Source organism: Seriola aureovittata, chromosome 11, assembly GCF_021018895.1.
Source record: "Seriola aureovittata isolate HTS-2021-v1 ecotype China chromosome 11, ASM2101889v1, whole genome shotgun sequence".
NCBI classification, from domain to species: Eukaryota; Metazoa; Chordata; class Actinopteri; order Carangiformes; family Carangidae; genus Seriola; species Seriola aureovittata.
Window position 1 is genome coordinate 20,423,436 of NC_079374.1, and position 17,159 is coordinate 20,440,594.

General features: G+C 41.1%; 1 protein-coding gene across 4 annotated transcripts in view; it reads left to right on the top strand.

Annotated features, from left to right (window-relative positions):
* myo1b (myosin IB) overlaps nt 1-17,159 on the top strand; it is a 58,761-nt gene that overhangs the window by 13,493 nt on the left and 28,109 nt on the right. For all 4 annotated transcript variants that reach the window (XM_056389038.1, XM_056389039.1, XM_056389040.1 and 1 more), the window contains exons 4-5: nt 13,466-13,560; nt 16,528-16,632. In XM_056389038.1, the coding sequence (XP_056245013.1) occupies nt 13,466-13,560; nt 16,528-16,632 (200 nt within the window). The remainder of the gene's footprint in view (nt 1-13,465; nt 13,561-16,527; nt 16,633-17,159) is intronic.

The following is a 17,159-nucleotide window of genomic DNA, read 5'->3' on the forward strand; positions in this document are numbered from 1 at the left end:
ATTAAGTCAGCATCGCTGTGAGGCTGCCAAGATAAAACAAAGCCCAGCACTCGTCAATTAGCCTGCTGTGTCTCTAGGCTGCAGCAAAACCCCTCAGAGACACAGACTGAAAGAGCGAGAGTGCCCTTCTCCCAGAACAGACATACTCCCAGCAGACAAAAGCGAGCTCCTTGGCTCTACTTTACAGCCAGCTATACAGAACCGACATGACACAGTTTCACACTGTTTAGCTTTTATTTAACTTTTTTTTCTTTCCTTTTGTTTTTCCAATGCCTGTCTCTTCTATCTTTTCTTCGATTAACTGGTAGGAACTACTGGTTCAGACCATGAGTTTTTCTCATGGACAGTTACTCAGTGCATTGTTGTAGAATTTAGAAGGTTGTCTTAATTTACCTGCTCAGTGACTTTAATCGCCCAAAACAGCAAACATAGCTCACAGGAAACACCTCCTGCCTTTAAACACAGATGTAGTTATGGATGTGAATTGAGAATGTCAACTGTCATTGTTTTCCTTTTTAAAAGATTTTGCTTAAAACCTTTGTGTTGAAGATAGACTGTATTGCAATCATGCACATTGCTAGAGGGATGATCTAAGGATGGTTAAATGTGTTGTTGTTGAACGCATTACCACAAGATAATTTAGGCAGTTAGCCGACCATTTGTCAAAGACTTTGCAAGATCATTTTCATACCATACTGACATGAGCTCAAACCAGTGCCTCCCTTTAAAAGGAAATTCATGTAAAGCATGAAAGATCTGTATGATAGAATATGCAAAAACACAAGCGTGCTGTTCAAGCTCTGCTCAAAACCATCTCAGTTTCTGCATGTCTAGTGAGGGATGAAACAGAAATTGTATCCGCTGAGTGACATGTGAATCCTCTAAACATGTTAAACATCACCTCATCATTAGTCTTTAAGTAAAGCAGATTAAGCTCTGTTTAATGGGACAGTCTCTTATAGAGGACCTAAAATGCCAGTCAAAGGCAGATTGTTTCAACATGCTACATAAATTCATCTTAATCCCCCAGTCTGACCATCTGGACCAAGCTTTGTGGCTTTACATTGATTGTCCTCAAGTAATGTTAAACCCCAAGTCTGGTCAAATGCTTCAGCCCCGTTATTCTCCACTCATTTCATTTTGGGCCCAGCCTGACATCATACCATCAAGTGTTATTGTTATATTTTATTTATTTATGTAGCCACCCACATTTATGGCATTGATGGCCACTGAATTTGCCAATTTTGATCTGTGTATGTTCGGTGCAGATGTCGCTGTGACATGTTTGGCATCACAACGGTTAGCTCCAAAACTGCTCTGTTTGCATGTTTTTTTTTTTTTTGTTTTTGTTTTTTCTTGATAGCCAGCAAATTATTAACAAATACACTGGAGAGAGAACTGCTGTTACCATAAGATAACTGCTCCTTTTTAAACTACAAATCTCCTCTTCACAAGTAGTAACACACTTTGATAAGCTAATGTAAAGCTAGAGAGGAAATTGATACTGGACTTATGGAACTTCTGGTTAGAAAACAAGCATTTTTTTCCCATTTCGGAGTATTCATTGAACAGCATATTGTACGTTACATGTGCTTCGTACTTTTCATCCAGTGTTTATAAAAACATGAGACATTTTTAGTATTTCCCCAGTATTGCCTGCACCTCTAACTCTGCAGTGTTAGTGTAGTTTTTACAAACAATTTGGATTTATTTATTTATTTTTTTAAATCTCTAAATTTAGAGGCAGCTGGATAGTTGTGGTTTGGAAGCACATTTGGATATTGTAATTTGAATACATTTGACTTGACTAGTAATCAAAGCAGAGAAACGAGTATTCATCACTGCATGTGATTGAAATTCATGGTTTGTCATGCCTTAAACACAGAGCAGCAATTCTTTTTTTTTTATTTCCCCATTTCACTTATCACCACATTAATGTGTGTAAAGTCTACATTTTAAGACAACAGAAAATACAAAAGAACAGTATGAACATTTTGTAGACAATACTCCAGAGTCCTGTAATTCTGTTGGTGATGATGGCGAATGTTGATGAGATAACTCCCAGTTCCCCATAATGATCCCAAACCAGAAAGAGTTCCTGTTTTTCATGACCCTGTTTTTTGCATCACTGAGCCTCATCTGGCTGAGGGGCATTATTGCCACAGTGACCGGCCAGTGCTGACAGGGATCAGTGTTGGACTTTAATTAAGGTAACAACGGGAGGTCCGAGGAATCTTCCTCTTCCTGTCTTTGATCCTCATTAGACACTTGAACGCTATAAAATCAGCAGCTCAGAACAGGTTGCAGCAGACAAGGCCAAAGTACCTTGGATTTGCAATGGCCTCTAAATATTTTAGGATGGGTGCATGAAGTCCCATTGACCAATTTTTGTGTGGCAAAAAGTGGTTGGCGACTGAAGGCATCAACATTCATCAAAGTATAGTATTTTTCTGATTTAGGGCTGCAAAGTAATGCAAGATCTTGATCATTTCACATATTTTAAAATTTCAAAAGTTTGACGGTCACCTTCTTGAACTGAACTAAAATTGTATGATTGGCTGAAAAAATATCTTTTCCATATGAAACTTTTTAAAAAGATTTGAATCCATGGTGTTGTATGCTGTTGGAAGTTGGACAGAAAGCTTGATGGACAAAATTAGCATGAAGCTACTAGCTTCACTGAATTTCTCACCTTACTGCCACTGCAGAGAACAAATAACAAGCCACAGATAACTGCTCAACCCTTAAACTCCCTTTCACACCTCTGTGTACACACACACACACACACACACACACACACACACACACACACACACCACACACACACACACACACACACACACACACAGTGGAAGTAACACTGCCATGTTCGAGATCAGCAGCACCCATTTGGACTTTCAAGTTTAAGATTTGTACACAACCGTGTCACAATATTGTGTGAGAATGTCACAAATCAGTTTTTTCTGTCTGTCTGACAGAACAATGTGCTTATATAGTCAGTCCCACTGTGAAAAGCCATGCACGCAGTGACAAAATGTCAGCTGATGCTCTCCCTAAAACAGTCACTAGCCCTGTGTCTACAGAACACATAGCACTGTCTGCGTATGAAAGATCAGTCATTGTCTAGCTTGATGTTGTGGACAGTCTGTTCACATGAAAGATGCTTGTGATTTTAGGTTATTTATTAAAGGACAGGGAGAGTGTGTGTGTGTGTGTGTGTGCGTGCGTGTGTGTGTGTGTATTATCCAAGGATGTCTTAGATACCTTGTGTATGTGTGGTATTGCTTTTGTATCTCTTGCATGAGTAATGAATGTATGCAGGTGCTCATGTATTTTACACCTGCTCTTGAACTCCCCAGACGTGTGTGTGTGTGTGATTGTGTGCGTGTGGAGGAAGAACTGCAGCTGGTCCCCTATCTGTAAAGTTGTTAGTAGACTAATTGCCTGTTAAATTCCATTTTAATTAGTGTTATTGCAGTTAACCAGTGGCTCATGCTCAGGTCAGAGACCAGTACAGTACAACAAATCGACCAATTTAGAAAGTCATTCAGCATGTTTCCATGTTGTCAAGTGAATTTTACCTAGACTTGCCAATGTCACAACATGCAGAAGTGATTCAGGTACATTTTCATCATCCAATGGGAAACCACCACCATGACAGCAAACTTGGTTATAAACACAGACGGCCATGTAATCAGACTTCTGCAGATTGTGACAGATCTATTATTCTAGCTATTTTTAAATCATGGCAGGAAATTATTCTACCATTAATCAGGCCAGCCCAACAACTTTGCAATATTGAAATATTTTGAGAAATGTGATTTGTTTTTGCTTTTTCCTTTTGTCCTATTTTTTTTTTTTTTTTTTTAAAACTACCTGAATGTAAACCCAGCTGGAGAGTTTATTCATGTTACCACAGACCTGCCATCTCATCTGTCCATCATTTCCTCTGCCGCCCAATTTAGCAAAATGCTCTTTGCCCAGATGAGGCACCTCCATAATTAACTGGCAGGTGTTTTCTGCCCTTCCACACACACACACTGTGAGCATTAAAGATGAACTAGTCAGAGACCTTTTTTTCCATGCACAGCAGCACTGCAGATGGCCTGGTGTCGTCTTTTGTATGTCCCTTGCTGCCTAAGCCAGACACTGATTGAGAGAAGTGTGTGTGTGTGTGCATGCGTGTGTGGACAGGAGGCTAGCAGCATGTCTCTAGGGTAAGATCATATTCCCCAATGTTTAATGAGGTATTGAGACCCCCAATGCTCTCAGCGCTCAATACCTAGCACCACTAGAGCATTGGTTACAGGGGGGGCATCACGACTGGCTAATGGAGCAAAGAGGCCCCATGCAAGGCATGTGTCTGGGTTTTCAGCTGTCATGCACACGGTTATGACAGCTTGGCTGCAAAATGTGCTTTGTTACGGAGTTTTGACACCCGGGAATGTCTTCTGCTTTTTCTTGCAATGTCAAATGATAGCATGCTTTCTGAGGATGTGGCTTTACGATCCTGGGTTGGTCAAACCCGTAATAAATACAAGATGAAGAAACTGTAGTTTACACACGTTTGGCTAAGAACACAAAGAACTGATTTACAATAAACCATTCATTGCTGTAACTGCAGTTTCCAGGGAAAGGTCTGTGCCCTGCGTGTCGAAGGCACTGACGAGGAGCAGAGATCACACGTGGGGGTAGGCTGATAGTACTGTGTGCCTGCCTCACAAGCATCACACTGGAGACATTCCCTCTATGCAGTATGACTGTGTGTACATTATGTCCATGTGATGCCTCTCAGCATGATGTCAGATTGTGGCAAACTGAGAAAGTGTTTTTTTTCTTCATTAGTCCTGTATGTAGCTTAAGAACAGTTTGAATAAGCAGGAGCGCTTTGAATTTGTTACCCATTCATGTTTGTCAAAGTCCTGGCTTTGGTATTGATATTGGCCTCTGAAATTGCTGCCAATCTTGAATTGAAGCTATACAGTGCAACACAAAATGATGGCTTCATTTTGAATGTGATCTGTAGACATAAGAAAAGGACGCTGCTTTACATGCAGGATGTTGGATTAAGATAAAGGACCAGACTTCTACATCTACATCTGTGGGTAGGATGGACTTTGGAGCCGTTTGCTGCATCATGGCATCACACCTGTGTTTGCCTTTCCAGTGTAGTGAGCTGGAACACTGATTGAAAGGTAGTAAGCAAACGTGGTAAATTTCCTATAATATAGGATTTATTTGGGCAGTGCACCCAAATATATTTGGCCCTTAACCTTGTATTGATCTTACTTTCAAAATGCTGGATTCAACAGCCAAAATACTTCACCTGGCTACAATTGTTGTGGATGAATGAGTTCCTTCCATTTGAAAATAGACATATGGATGATGTAAGAAAGTCTTCTTTGCTGTCACTTTTTCCTACTGTCATTAAAAGATATGAACCACGGCCAGACATTTCTGTAAAACAGTACTCATCAAATCTTTATTGATCAGTGCCTTCCTTCCAATTTTTTCTGTTATCCATCACAGCTGAAGTTATCTGCTAACAAGCTTATGTCATGTGTACACTGTTTTGGTATTATATAAAATGGACTGCTTTCAAGGAGGCCTAGACAAGCTGCAGCACAGAACCTCTATGTAGGTAGGTTTAAGTGGGCACTTGTTGAAATGGCATTTTGACTCAGGTGGGTAGAGGGAGTCCTCTCCAGCATGTGTGTTGGCGTGATGTTGAGCTCGGTGAACCTAGAGAGAGATGACAGGGAAAGTGTGTGCGTGTGCATGTGTGTGTGGGTTCCTTTTTTTTTTTCCGCCCACTTCTTCACCCCAAGAATAAAATGCAAATGTATTGAATTGGATAATGCAACCATTTATAATCACCTGGTACATTTGTGCATAGAGGCAACACTCTCATACCTATGTGCTCACAGCACCCGACTTTTTTTTTCTCCCCTAGAGCTTTTGACTTTTTCCAGGAAGTTCTGGACATTTTGAAAATTTACTTACATTTAAAGTCATTAACGAACCTAATAATGTTTCTTCTTAGTATGTTGGTAATTGGCTTCCCCTTGTTAAGAAGGAGAGCTTTCCCTCTCCCCATGGTGCCTCTCCCTACACTGTGAATAAAAGGCAAAATGCCAGAAACAGAACATATGTGACGGTGCTGTATATATATATAATATATAATACAAGCTTATAGTTTGTTCGTAGTAAATAAAAATCACCATTTTTATTTATGCTCTGTTTATTTCTACTTTAGTGGTTGTGTCATTTTGTGTATATTGAATTTTTCATATTGTGCAAAGTGTTTGGTATCAGTATCTGAAATTACTGAGCCCAGTGGCAATCATTTATAGGGAGCGGTTATGCATTCCTCTGTTGTTTCAGAGATAATACATCTACCTGACTGATTAAACATTGAACTGTCATTTCTTGCTTCCATGAGCATGAGATTTTATTTTATAGACTTTCTTTTGTCCAAAAACCACTGTAAACTTTCTATTCATCGTCAGAACAATGGGTATTTGCTATTTTATCTGTGTCCACAGCTTGCATAAATACCTGTGAGAGAAGGGAGGCAAATAGATGAGACTCATATCAGCTGTGTTAAAGTTTGTTCCACCATTGGACCTTTTTTTTTTTTTTTTTTTAATATTTTTGAACTTTAAGAAGATGTATTTTTATTTTATTTTTTAGGTGCAATCTTAAAGAGGAACACACTCGCACTTCCTCTCGGTCTTTGCTGGTGCCATTTTTGTGCAGAGCAGGACTGCAGCCGAAGTCATCCTTTGTAGAAATTGACGGAGCGCTGCTGTTGTATTTCTGTGGTGCTGCTCTCACTCTGCAGCTGGTCTACAATCATGGAGGGGCAGGCATGTGATCGGTCACATGAAATCAAACAAGCTGTCAAACTGATTTGAAAGTGATTTGTGTGGTTGGAGGTTTCAGTTGGCTGTGGAAATTTGGCCCTGGGTAGACAAATTTATCTCTGCCAGACCTCCCCAAGGGTCTGACAGAGGGCCCTAAGGGTCATGCTGGAATTACACAGAGACACTGTACATGCTAATAGAAATCTAATTTGCCAGCCATTAGATCTTTGATAATATATATTTGAAATAAAGTTGATATACGAGGTCAAAATTATCAAGAGTTTTCACTGAAGGCTGATATTTCATTATGATGAAAGCCTAGCCTTTTTTGGAGGTCTTTAGTTTACCTTTGCCGAAAAATGCTGCTGTGATGCTTTGCGATACTTTAATTTGCTGATGCATTAACCCGGCTGCAAGAAGCCGGAGACTTTGAGCTTTCATCTGATCTACATGTATTGTTTTAGTTAAGTGTTGATGATGCTTGTATTCAACCAGTTTACAAGTGTTATATCAACCCACAGTTTATGAGGCAGTGCCATTTCTCTCTTACCTTTGATCTTTAATATTTCATTGCGAGCTGTTTGTTTTGGCTCTGGGAAAAGAACATTTTGACAGTTTTATTCCCTCCTCTCTAAAACTCTCCGGCTGCCTCCTCTTTTTTTCTGGTGTGGAGCAGGAGGGGGCGTCACCCAACGGTGTGCTGATGTGGGTGTGACATTACACTATCAGTCAGACCCACAGTGACTCAGTGTGTTGTGTTGAATGGGCTCAGTGGGTCACACGTGGTCACCCTGAGGCCTTTGCCTTTTGGAAGACATTCTTGTACTAAATTAGACATAACAGTTTTTTTCTATGCAGCCCTTGTGTGTGAGTGTTTGTGCAGGGAATACTGACTGCAATGATTATGTAAGACTCAAAGATTACACATTTATTACAAACAAATAAAATGTATATAAATGATAAGATCTCTTCCATTTTTCAGATAGGTCATCCACAAACATACATACATACATACATACATACATACATACATACATACATACATATATATATATATATATATATATATATATACACACACACACACACACACACACACACACACACACACACACACACACATATATGACGTAATGCTGAGACTGTCATTGTGCTGCTACAGTAGAGTTAAATGGAAAACCAATTCTCCACAAACTGCTGTTGCCGCAACATGAAAAACATCAAAAGTTCTTTTGGCATCAGTTATTAGAATCAAAGAGGAAAGTCTTTGTTCTTCACTGTTTTTGTACCAATACCGAGCTCTCATTCAAGGAGAAATCCAAGTCTAGTGCAGTTTGTTTCAGTTCAGTTGTACTGGCTGGTGGCTGGTGACTCAAAAAAGAAAGTCAGTCAGTGGCAGAGAATTGAAGATGAAATTTTGAAATTATCACTGGGCTAACATGATGTCAGTATTGTATTCTGGTTGCTGATTGGTAAGAGAGGACGTCCTCCATTGGAGCATCATTTTATGTGTTTTGGCCAATAACAGATTGGCATGAAATAAAATTACATCAAATTGATATAAGACCCCCACCACCACTTCACACAGACTCAGAATTTCAGTTAGGATTTTTTCCAGAATTTTTTTTGTATTTAGGGGTTAGGGTTAATCTCCCTCTTGCCTCTCAAAAATAGAGTAGCCTCATTTGCCTCTGTGGACCAACCTTCTCTGGTTGTATTCCAGTGTGAGGATGTGTTTTACATTGCTAGGCCTCTTTGAGTTTGAAGTGACAAGAAACACTGCCACAGTGGAAGGCTGAGTCATGGAGAGCAGGATGAGGAGAGGAAGTCCTCAAATCTGACAGAGCTAGTGCTTTTGGAGCTATAAAAAGAAATCTTTCTTTCCATCAGCCTGTCTATGACTGTGTACATGTGGTTATGTATGTTTTTTTTTTTTTTTTTCCTCAAGTGTGTTTTTCTATGTCCTGTTGCCACAGGCACAAGGATGTACGGTTTTATCTGTGGCGTCCGTCATTTATCATTGTATGAAAACTCATGGCTCAGACAATTCAGTCAACTCCTTTTAGCTTCTTTAGTACCTAATAATTCAGTCATTTTTTGGAAATATGTCGCATACGGATTCACACAAACCTGCTGAAAGAGGTTCTGAAGAGTCTTTGTTTAAGAGCTGCTCTGAGGATGTTTTGCTACCTTACTCAGCATGCTTCTTTCCTGCTTTTCCAAGGATCAGACAAACAACTTGGACCTGTGTTTTCCCCCTGCTGTGGGAACACAAAATTGCTGTGCAGTAAAGTAAATTAAAGCCTTGGACCCCCCCCAAAGTTTGATGTATGAGTTGGGGAGTATCAATGGGTAATTTAACAGAGATTCCAGACACAACCTCTAGTGAGTGTTGAATAAATTAGAGATGTGTGGCAGCAGTTCTTCACTCTGAGCTTTTAATTTAGAGATTTAGAGCTATTCTTTATTGCACCTTGTAAGCAGCACACTGTGAATGCTCTTTTGAATTTAAGACTGTTACCATGATCTTGTGTCTTATTTGTTAGAATGTTGCGCTGTGGGCTGATCGTCTCCCTTACCACCTGTTCTTACTGCAACACATTGTCATAACCAGTCCACAGATGGGCCACATCTGTCAGGACCAATGTTTTTTTGTGTGCATGTCTGCATCCGCTCCCTGCCCACCCGTCGCAGCAGGTTTGCCATCAATCTTTGAAAATGTCTGAATGCGTGTCACTGTAATTGTGTGTGTGTGTGTGTGTGTGTGTGTGTGTGTGTGTGTGTGTGTGTGTGTGTGTGTGTGTGTGTGTCTTGCACCAGCCACCCACTCGTCCACCTGGTCATAATGCATCAGGAAAGACTCGCTTCCTTGGCTGCTTCATCAGAGCCAGGAGGATTTCCTGTGGCCTTTGGAGGAACCAGATCACGCTGAGATCACAGGCTACTGTACTGCCCCCCAATGCATACGTAGACACGACTGAAACGTAGCAAATGTAGCATTATAGTTGTTTATTTGCAAGAGGCCTGTTATCTGTCAGTAGCTGGGTGGGCTGAGCTCCAGCCCGTACATTACAGCTTCATTACCATCTACAAATCACAACTTTTCAAGTGCGATTTCTCTGACCTCTAAGTACTCCACCATTTTAAGATTCAGGTCACACACGGCCGGCCCATCATCCCCTCCTGTGCCCCAGTTACCAGGGGTTTGGTACTAAAAAGAACTGACTAGACTATTTTCTACCGTTTACCTCATGCCAGTGTGGCTTTGTGTTCACCGCTGCCACGTGCAAGTCCAAATTACAGCCTGCAGGCAGATGTGAAGGGGAGGTGCCAAGCAGCGCTTATGGTCCAAGGCCTTATCCCCGCCTAACCCCCACACACCCAGCGCCACACACTGATCAGGGGAGGCCCTTGGGATGTTGGTGCCTCACTCATTGCTTCCTCTGGCTTTGATGGTGACCTTGGTGCTTCTTCATGAGTTTGACTTGACCACATTTGTGAAGCGGCGTATTCACACTGCTTTCATGGTCCTAATGATAGCATAATGCTGTAGCCACAGGGGTGTATGTTATTTCTAATTCTGCCTTGTTTTTCTTGCGTCCGTGTGTCCACAGTCGGAGTAAAAATACAGATCAGTCTCTTGTGTATGTGACCTGCTTCTTTTTAATTTAAAGATTTAAACATATGTATATCATCAGCGCTTGCACCGCTTTTCTGTGGCCTCTTTTTCTGACCTCCATTCATACAGTGATTATGTGATGGCTATTCATATTCATAAGACCCGCTCTGCATGTATGTGTCTCATTGGGAGAAGTCCCTGGCAAAGGACCTCCCACTCCTATTTTCCACCCCTTGCCTTCTCCTGGTACAGTCCCCATGTCGGCCTCCTCTTGGGGGGGGGGGTGTTTGCTCATTGTCAGGATCAGGTCAGGCAACAGGAGTGTTTTCACAAAGCAGACATCTGCTGCGCTGTGCTGCCCTTTTCAGCAGTGACGTAATGTCCTGTGTGCAAGTCTCATCCATACAAAAGTGGTGTACAGGAGAGGGTGAGGGCTGGGTGGTGATCTCAGATTTTGAGGGTGGAGAATAAGTGAGAAGCTTGTGCATGGTTAAACAGAGGAAAACAAATGTTTGGCACAAGTAAGTGCACCAAAATTTTTTACATTAAACGTTTCTTGTAAAGTTTCTTTAATAAAGACTATTTTTACATTTTGTGCTCCTCAGCAGAACTCAGTGTGTGTTTCCCTGAGGCCCAATAAACATGTTGAATGCATTTCTGTCCTTATAAACATTTGCAAAGAGATTTATTTTATTTATTTATTTTTACATTTTGAAACCTCATTGTTAACATCCACTTCAACATTAGTTAGCAGTCTTCACTCCTGCAACTTGCTGGGGCATTGTGTACTTTTTTGGCTATTGTAGATCAGTTTGAAACATCATGTAATTTACATGCAGTACACATTTGTATTACTGATTTGTTTTACTTCATATATTTATTATATATATATTTATTTATATTTATTTATATATATATATATGAATGATAAAAGAACTCTAAATGTCTAAACCAGCTCGACTCAGAGGAACTTTTACAGAGTGAATTGAAGCATTAGTGTCCCCCTTCACTTCGGGGTTTGTTGGTTGAGGGCTCACACTGGGGGCTGACGAGGGAGAGTGCTGATGGTGGGGCTGCATGGGCTCTGGTCCAAAACGATGTGTGATGGTGCAGAACCCTAAGCTCCATTAGCCCGCCTGAGCTCTAACTTTGTATTGTGGCCTGGAATGCATTCATCTGGCTGTCCATCTCTGTCCTCTCTCTGTCATGACTTCTTACAAGCAATCAGCTTCTTTTCAAATTGGAGGTCAGTGTTAGTTCAGCTTGTGATTACATGCTCCCACTTCTGGTCCTCGCCACACTGACTCCACTAATTCATTTGTTGCTGTACCCGAAATTAGATTTAGATATTTTTAGACATTAGGCTCTTTTTCTGTGTATTGGTGTATTTATGGAAGTTGGATTCAATGATAAAGAAATTTACAGCATGATGCCGCATAAAACTTGAAGCATACTGACTCTAAACATTTCACTTAGAAGTCACTTTGAAACCTGTCTCACCATTTTTATAGCCTGCCAGTTGCTGTTGCACTATATTTTGATGTGCTTGAATCTGACAACAACTTTTCCCTTTTCAAGTAAATGAAACCTCACCAACCATGAGTTGGATGTCCCTGTCCAGACCAAGCTACAGAGCCCATCGGTGGAGCCAGCGTCTGTGGATGTCAGACATTCCTTCCTGCATTCATGTCCACTCCACTTAGTGCATAGAAATACTTGATTAATGATATTACTGAGACCTGGGAGACTCTGGAGAGAGACTATTTTGATGCATTCTTCCAAAGTTACCTCAGGCTATATTCCATATCCAACGTACCTTATCTTAAACTAACTCACCAAACCTCTGAACAGCAAAGATGTTTTGAGTGTGTCTTAAGGCAAGAAGAGAGAGGCTACATGCAACATTTCCCCCCACAATCACAGCTATTACCAGACGTGGCTTTGGAAAAAATTCCAGAGTAATGAAAGCCAAAGTACGGGGGGACGGGAGACCTAGCAAGCTAATTTGCAGTCTCGTGTCCTACTGGAGGAGAAAGTTGGAACACGTTCCTGCAGCACCATACATGACTGTTTGCTTGCCAAAGAGAAGCTGTAAAAAGCTTTTGCTGCAGCCTCACCCTTTGGTGTTTCTTCTTTTGAGGGCGTATCACATCGAAATTATAGATGACTGTGCCACACGAGATAAAAAGTTGTCATTGTGATATGGCCCTCACTCCATCCACACCCTACTTTCAAACCATCGCAAAGGGATTGTGTGCATAAAGAGAACAAATAATATATTGTTCTGGAATTCAGAGGGGGTGAAACTGCAATAATCAGTCCCACTTTTCCCATTGTAGTACTGTCCTGGAATGTGTGACAATAGGCTTCATTTTATAATAGGCACTCCTCTTTTATCATTCACTAATCCACCGAGGGGTTTTATTTTTTTTTTTTACATTGTCATTGACTAATTGCATTATTCACACAGCTGCCAGGGTATGATTACACTAGATTTAATTTCCAACTAAATGTTTTTCCCATAAGGGAAAAAAAAAAAAAAAAAAATCCTGAAAGTGATTATGGGATAGTTAAAACAATTAGTTTACATGTGCAACCATTGGCTTCAAAGCATATAACTGCTTTTTTGTATTTAAAGAGCAACATTAGTGCAGTAGTTAAGTTTAAGAAGCAGGAGCAGGAAATGGTCAACTACTGAAGCCAAATCCCAAACACGAACCAGCCAGTGTTGCTAAATAAAGCTAAATCACTCCAGTCCTGTGGCTGTCCTACAGATGCGGCCTAATTTCCAATGGAGCCACATGCTGTTGATTAGGGTGGACGCCATGTAGCCTGACACAAAAGTATACCATTTGTCTGAACTTATTTTACCCCAGTCCCCTAAAATATCCTGGAAAAATGCCTGAAGTGTATTATGCAAGCTGTGGGCCAAGTGATTGTGATGTGAGCGCTCACGCCTTTTGTGTCTGTTGTCTTCCAGCTATGCTTTGGCAGATGAGGCCTACCGTTCACTGAGGGACCAGGACAAGGACCAGTGCATCCTCATCACAGGGGAGAGTGGGGCTGGGAAAACCGGTAAGTCGGGCCGTTTCCACTCCAGCCCAGCATCGCCCTGCTTCACACACACAGTTATCCACATTCGTACCTGGGTACAAACATTTATATTACCACTACTCGTATCAGAAATCCCATCTGTTTCAAGCATGAACATGAAAAGTTCTTCATTTATCAAAAGCCAAGGGGGGGAAGAAAAAAAACATTTTAATAATCAAGAACAGTGTCTTAATGAAAAAGTCACTCAGTATTTAACCAGCAGGTCCCCAGAGGGTTGAAATGAACCGTTTTGGCTGCTCAGCTCTTGTTGTTTGTTGTACTTTGTTCAAAGTGTAGTCAAAACATATTTCTGAAGGCCACTGTAGGATAAGGGTTGTTATGTATAAAGCCACAGTGCAGATTTATATCAGATGTACCTTTTTTAAAAGGCAGCTTGTTGGCAGTTTTGTTTTGAGAACATCATGGTGGTACATGAAACGTGACAGACACTGTGATGACCTGTGCATGAAGTGCATGTAAAATGATAGAGGTAGACAAATCAAAGAAGACCAGTAGCAGACAGATGGTGTCCTGGTTTGATGACACTCCCTGCTTACAGTCAACATCCGCATTTATCCGCAGGGAAACTTTGAAAATTGTGGGGCGAGTGTTGGGACTAGAAATATTAAATGGAGCCAATGTTTGAAGCAGCTGTGTTTACGCCCATGGGCCTTTTTTATTTCTGTTTATACTATTTATAATAGTTTGGCCATGTTCTGGAACAATTTCACATACCTTACAGAAATCCAAGAGGAGTGGAATTTCCTGGTCTCTATTGGCAGTGCTGTATCACAGGTAAAAGCCATATTGAGTTGGCAGAGCACAAACTTTGGAAAAGTAGTCCCACTCTACTCATAAAGTATCTCCCTGTACAGCAGAGACACAGATATACATTCATACTCAGAATTGTAAATCTTCTTGATTTAATTGTTCCCTTTACTTTATTTTTCCCAGCGTCACTAGGGCCAAGGCTTAATGTTGGTGGGGATTTCACTGTCAACTTCAAACTCAGCAAAATGTAATCTGCCACATTTGACTTGCATGTGTTTGACTGGAGTGTGGGAGTGATTTGTAATCACAGTCTCCATTTGGTTCAAGTTAAAACTCTCCATCTGGTTTTAATGAGAGGGTAGGCAAAATGGGAAAAATAATTTATATCACCAGTAACTGTATTATCAGCATTATCGCTGTGTTGGAATATTTACTAAAAGTTCAAACTTATGCTTGTCCTGCTCAGAGTTTTACTCAACCAAAATCATGTCATTTCCAAGAAACACATGTTCTCAAATATTCAGGTAGTTATGTTTTAATAGTGGTAAAGTCTTAGTTATGAGTCATGTAGACATCAGAACTGATCCATGATATATTTAATATGATTATATGAAGAAATGACGGAACACAATATTGAACTATCATTACTACTGAAGCCAATAAAAATATTCCATCCGAGTTATGAGTTATGTGGCTTTCCCCCTTTAACTTTTATTTGAAAGTACCATCATCTCATGAGTAACAGAGATGTGTTACAGCACTGATCCCTTTATCCATCGCCTGCATTGATAATGTGACTCTGTTTTCAAGCTGTCAGTGGTTTTGGACTATTGGTACCTTGATCTCTGGCTGCAGCTCAGATTCAGCAACAGAACTTCAGCCTGTAGCACTTCATCCAGAGCCATGAAGCCACACAATCATTTTAACAAAAGCCACAGTCAGCACTGTGTGAGACTGTCAGTTATTATTAATAATGATAATACTAATAATAAAATAGGCCTGGGACAAAGCAATGAAACACTCAGGACAGTGTGACAGATCATGTTATGCATGATGGGCTTGCCTTTATTTGAGTGTTCTCTACCTCTCGTCGATAATAAACAACCTCACTCCAAGAAGCTGTTCAGCCAAGTGTAGGAGATAAATTAGGATTTCAATAATCTCATCGGCCCCGAAGCTTTGTAGTGGAATAAGGCCATCAAAAACGTGCCTTCCCCGTCGATATGGGTCATTGACACTCCTGTCTGGCTGTGGGTTTGCTCGTGCCTCTGTATAGCTGTGGCTTCTGTAGGAAGGAGCTGTGACAAAAACATTATCAGACGCCAGCGTAGCATACAGGAGACACAACATAGTTTTATTGTGAGATATGACTGAGGAAGTTTATTTTTCTTTGCCGGGAGATAATGTGAAGATGAAGCAGTTTATACCTTGTTACTCAGCAAAGGAGTGACTCTTGATCTCTCTCTTTTTTTTCTTTCCTTTTTTTCTTTTGCCCACCTTCCACCTTAGCGGAATGTATGAGCATGTCTGGAGGGGTTTTTTTTTTTCTGCCAGGCTCATCAGCAGTCTGCACCAGCAACTACTGTCAAGCTCTTTTCTATCATCACTTGGCACACCAAACACATCATCAGTTCTGGGTCACTGTCATTTCACTGGACAGGAGGGATGATTCCGATGCCAGCAGTCATCCGACAAGGATGTCACTTGTTCCAGACAGTGCAAAATGCCTTTTGAGCCCGTGTCACGTTCCTCATGCAGAAAATTATTTTTGGGAACGTGCTTCACTCTCTCTCTGTCTCAGGGCGCCCCAAATCGGCTTCTGACATGAGAAGTGGATAAACGAAGATCATCTCTGTAGATCCAAATAACCTTTCTCTAGCTCGTCCCCTTAGTTCCCAGTGAAGTCAGCAGCTTGAATGATGATAAAATGATGCAATAATGGTCATCATCAAATTAAACAAAAGTGTTTCTCTATAATGGGGCCTCCTCCTCTGCTCTGTACCCCAGATTTATGAATGATCACACCCTGTACTGATGGGTGTCAGGGGGGATGATGTAAGGGGGATTTTATGGGGTATGGTGAAATGAGTGGGCATGTCGCACTTGCTCCTCAGTCATGTCTAGCAAAAGGCTTTGACCTAATATTTATGTCTGTGTGTATGTGTGTGTGTGTTCCAGAGGCCAGTAAGCTGGTGATGTCATATGTGGCAGCGGTGTGTGGGAAGGGCCAGGAGGTGAATAAGGTCAAGGAACAGCTGCTGCAGTCCAATCCCGTGCTGGAGGGTGAGTGAAGCGCCCTGCAACACTAAGGCTGCACCTCAATTCAGGGGCTGCATCGTCTGAAGTTCACACTTGGAGACTGAATCTGTTCCATTTCAAAGGCTCTTCAAAAGGCAGCTGAGAAAAGCAGCTTCCTTTTTCAGTTTTGTGGTAATCTTTGATATTTTTGCTTGGTTTGTGAGGACACGATGACCAGAAAAATACATTCAATCACTTTGAAACTCCTGATAATTAGCTCTCCAACACAATTATGCACAGCACTGCGAAACAAAACTTTTAGATATAGCACATAGTCAGTGTCACAGACAAGGAACTGATCAGGAAAAAAAAACTTTAGGAGTCCTAAATACTGTGTAACACTAACTCCTTGTACACCACACACACACACACACACACATCACTGTCTCATTCCCACATTTCACTGCTGGCACAGGAACAGCTGTATTTTAATTGGGGGCAGTGGACAGGAAATGCCCATGAGTGATGAAGTTGTATGCCCGGGTTGCGCCGCTGTAGAAACCCCTGCACAT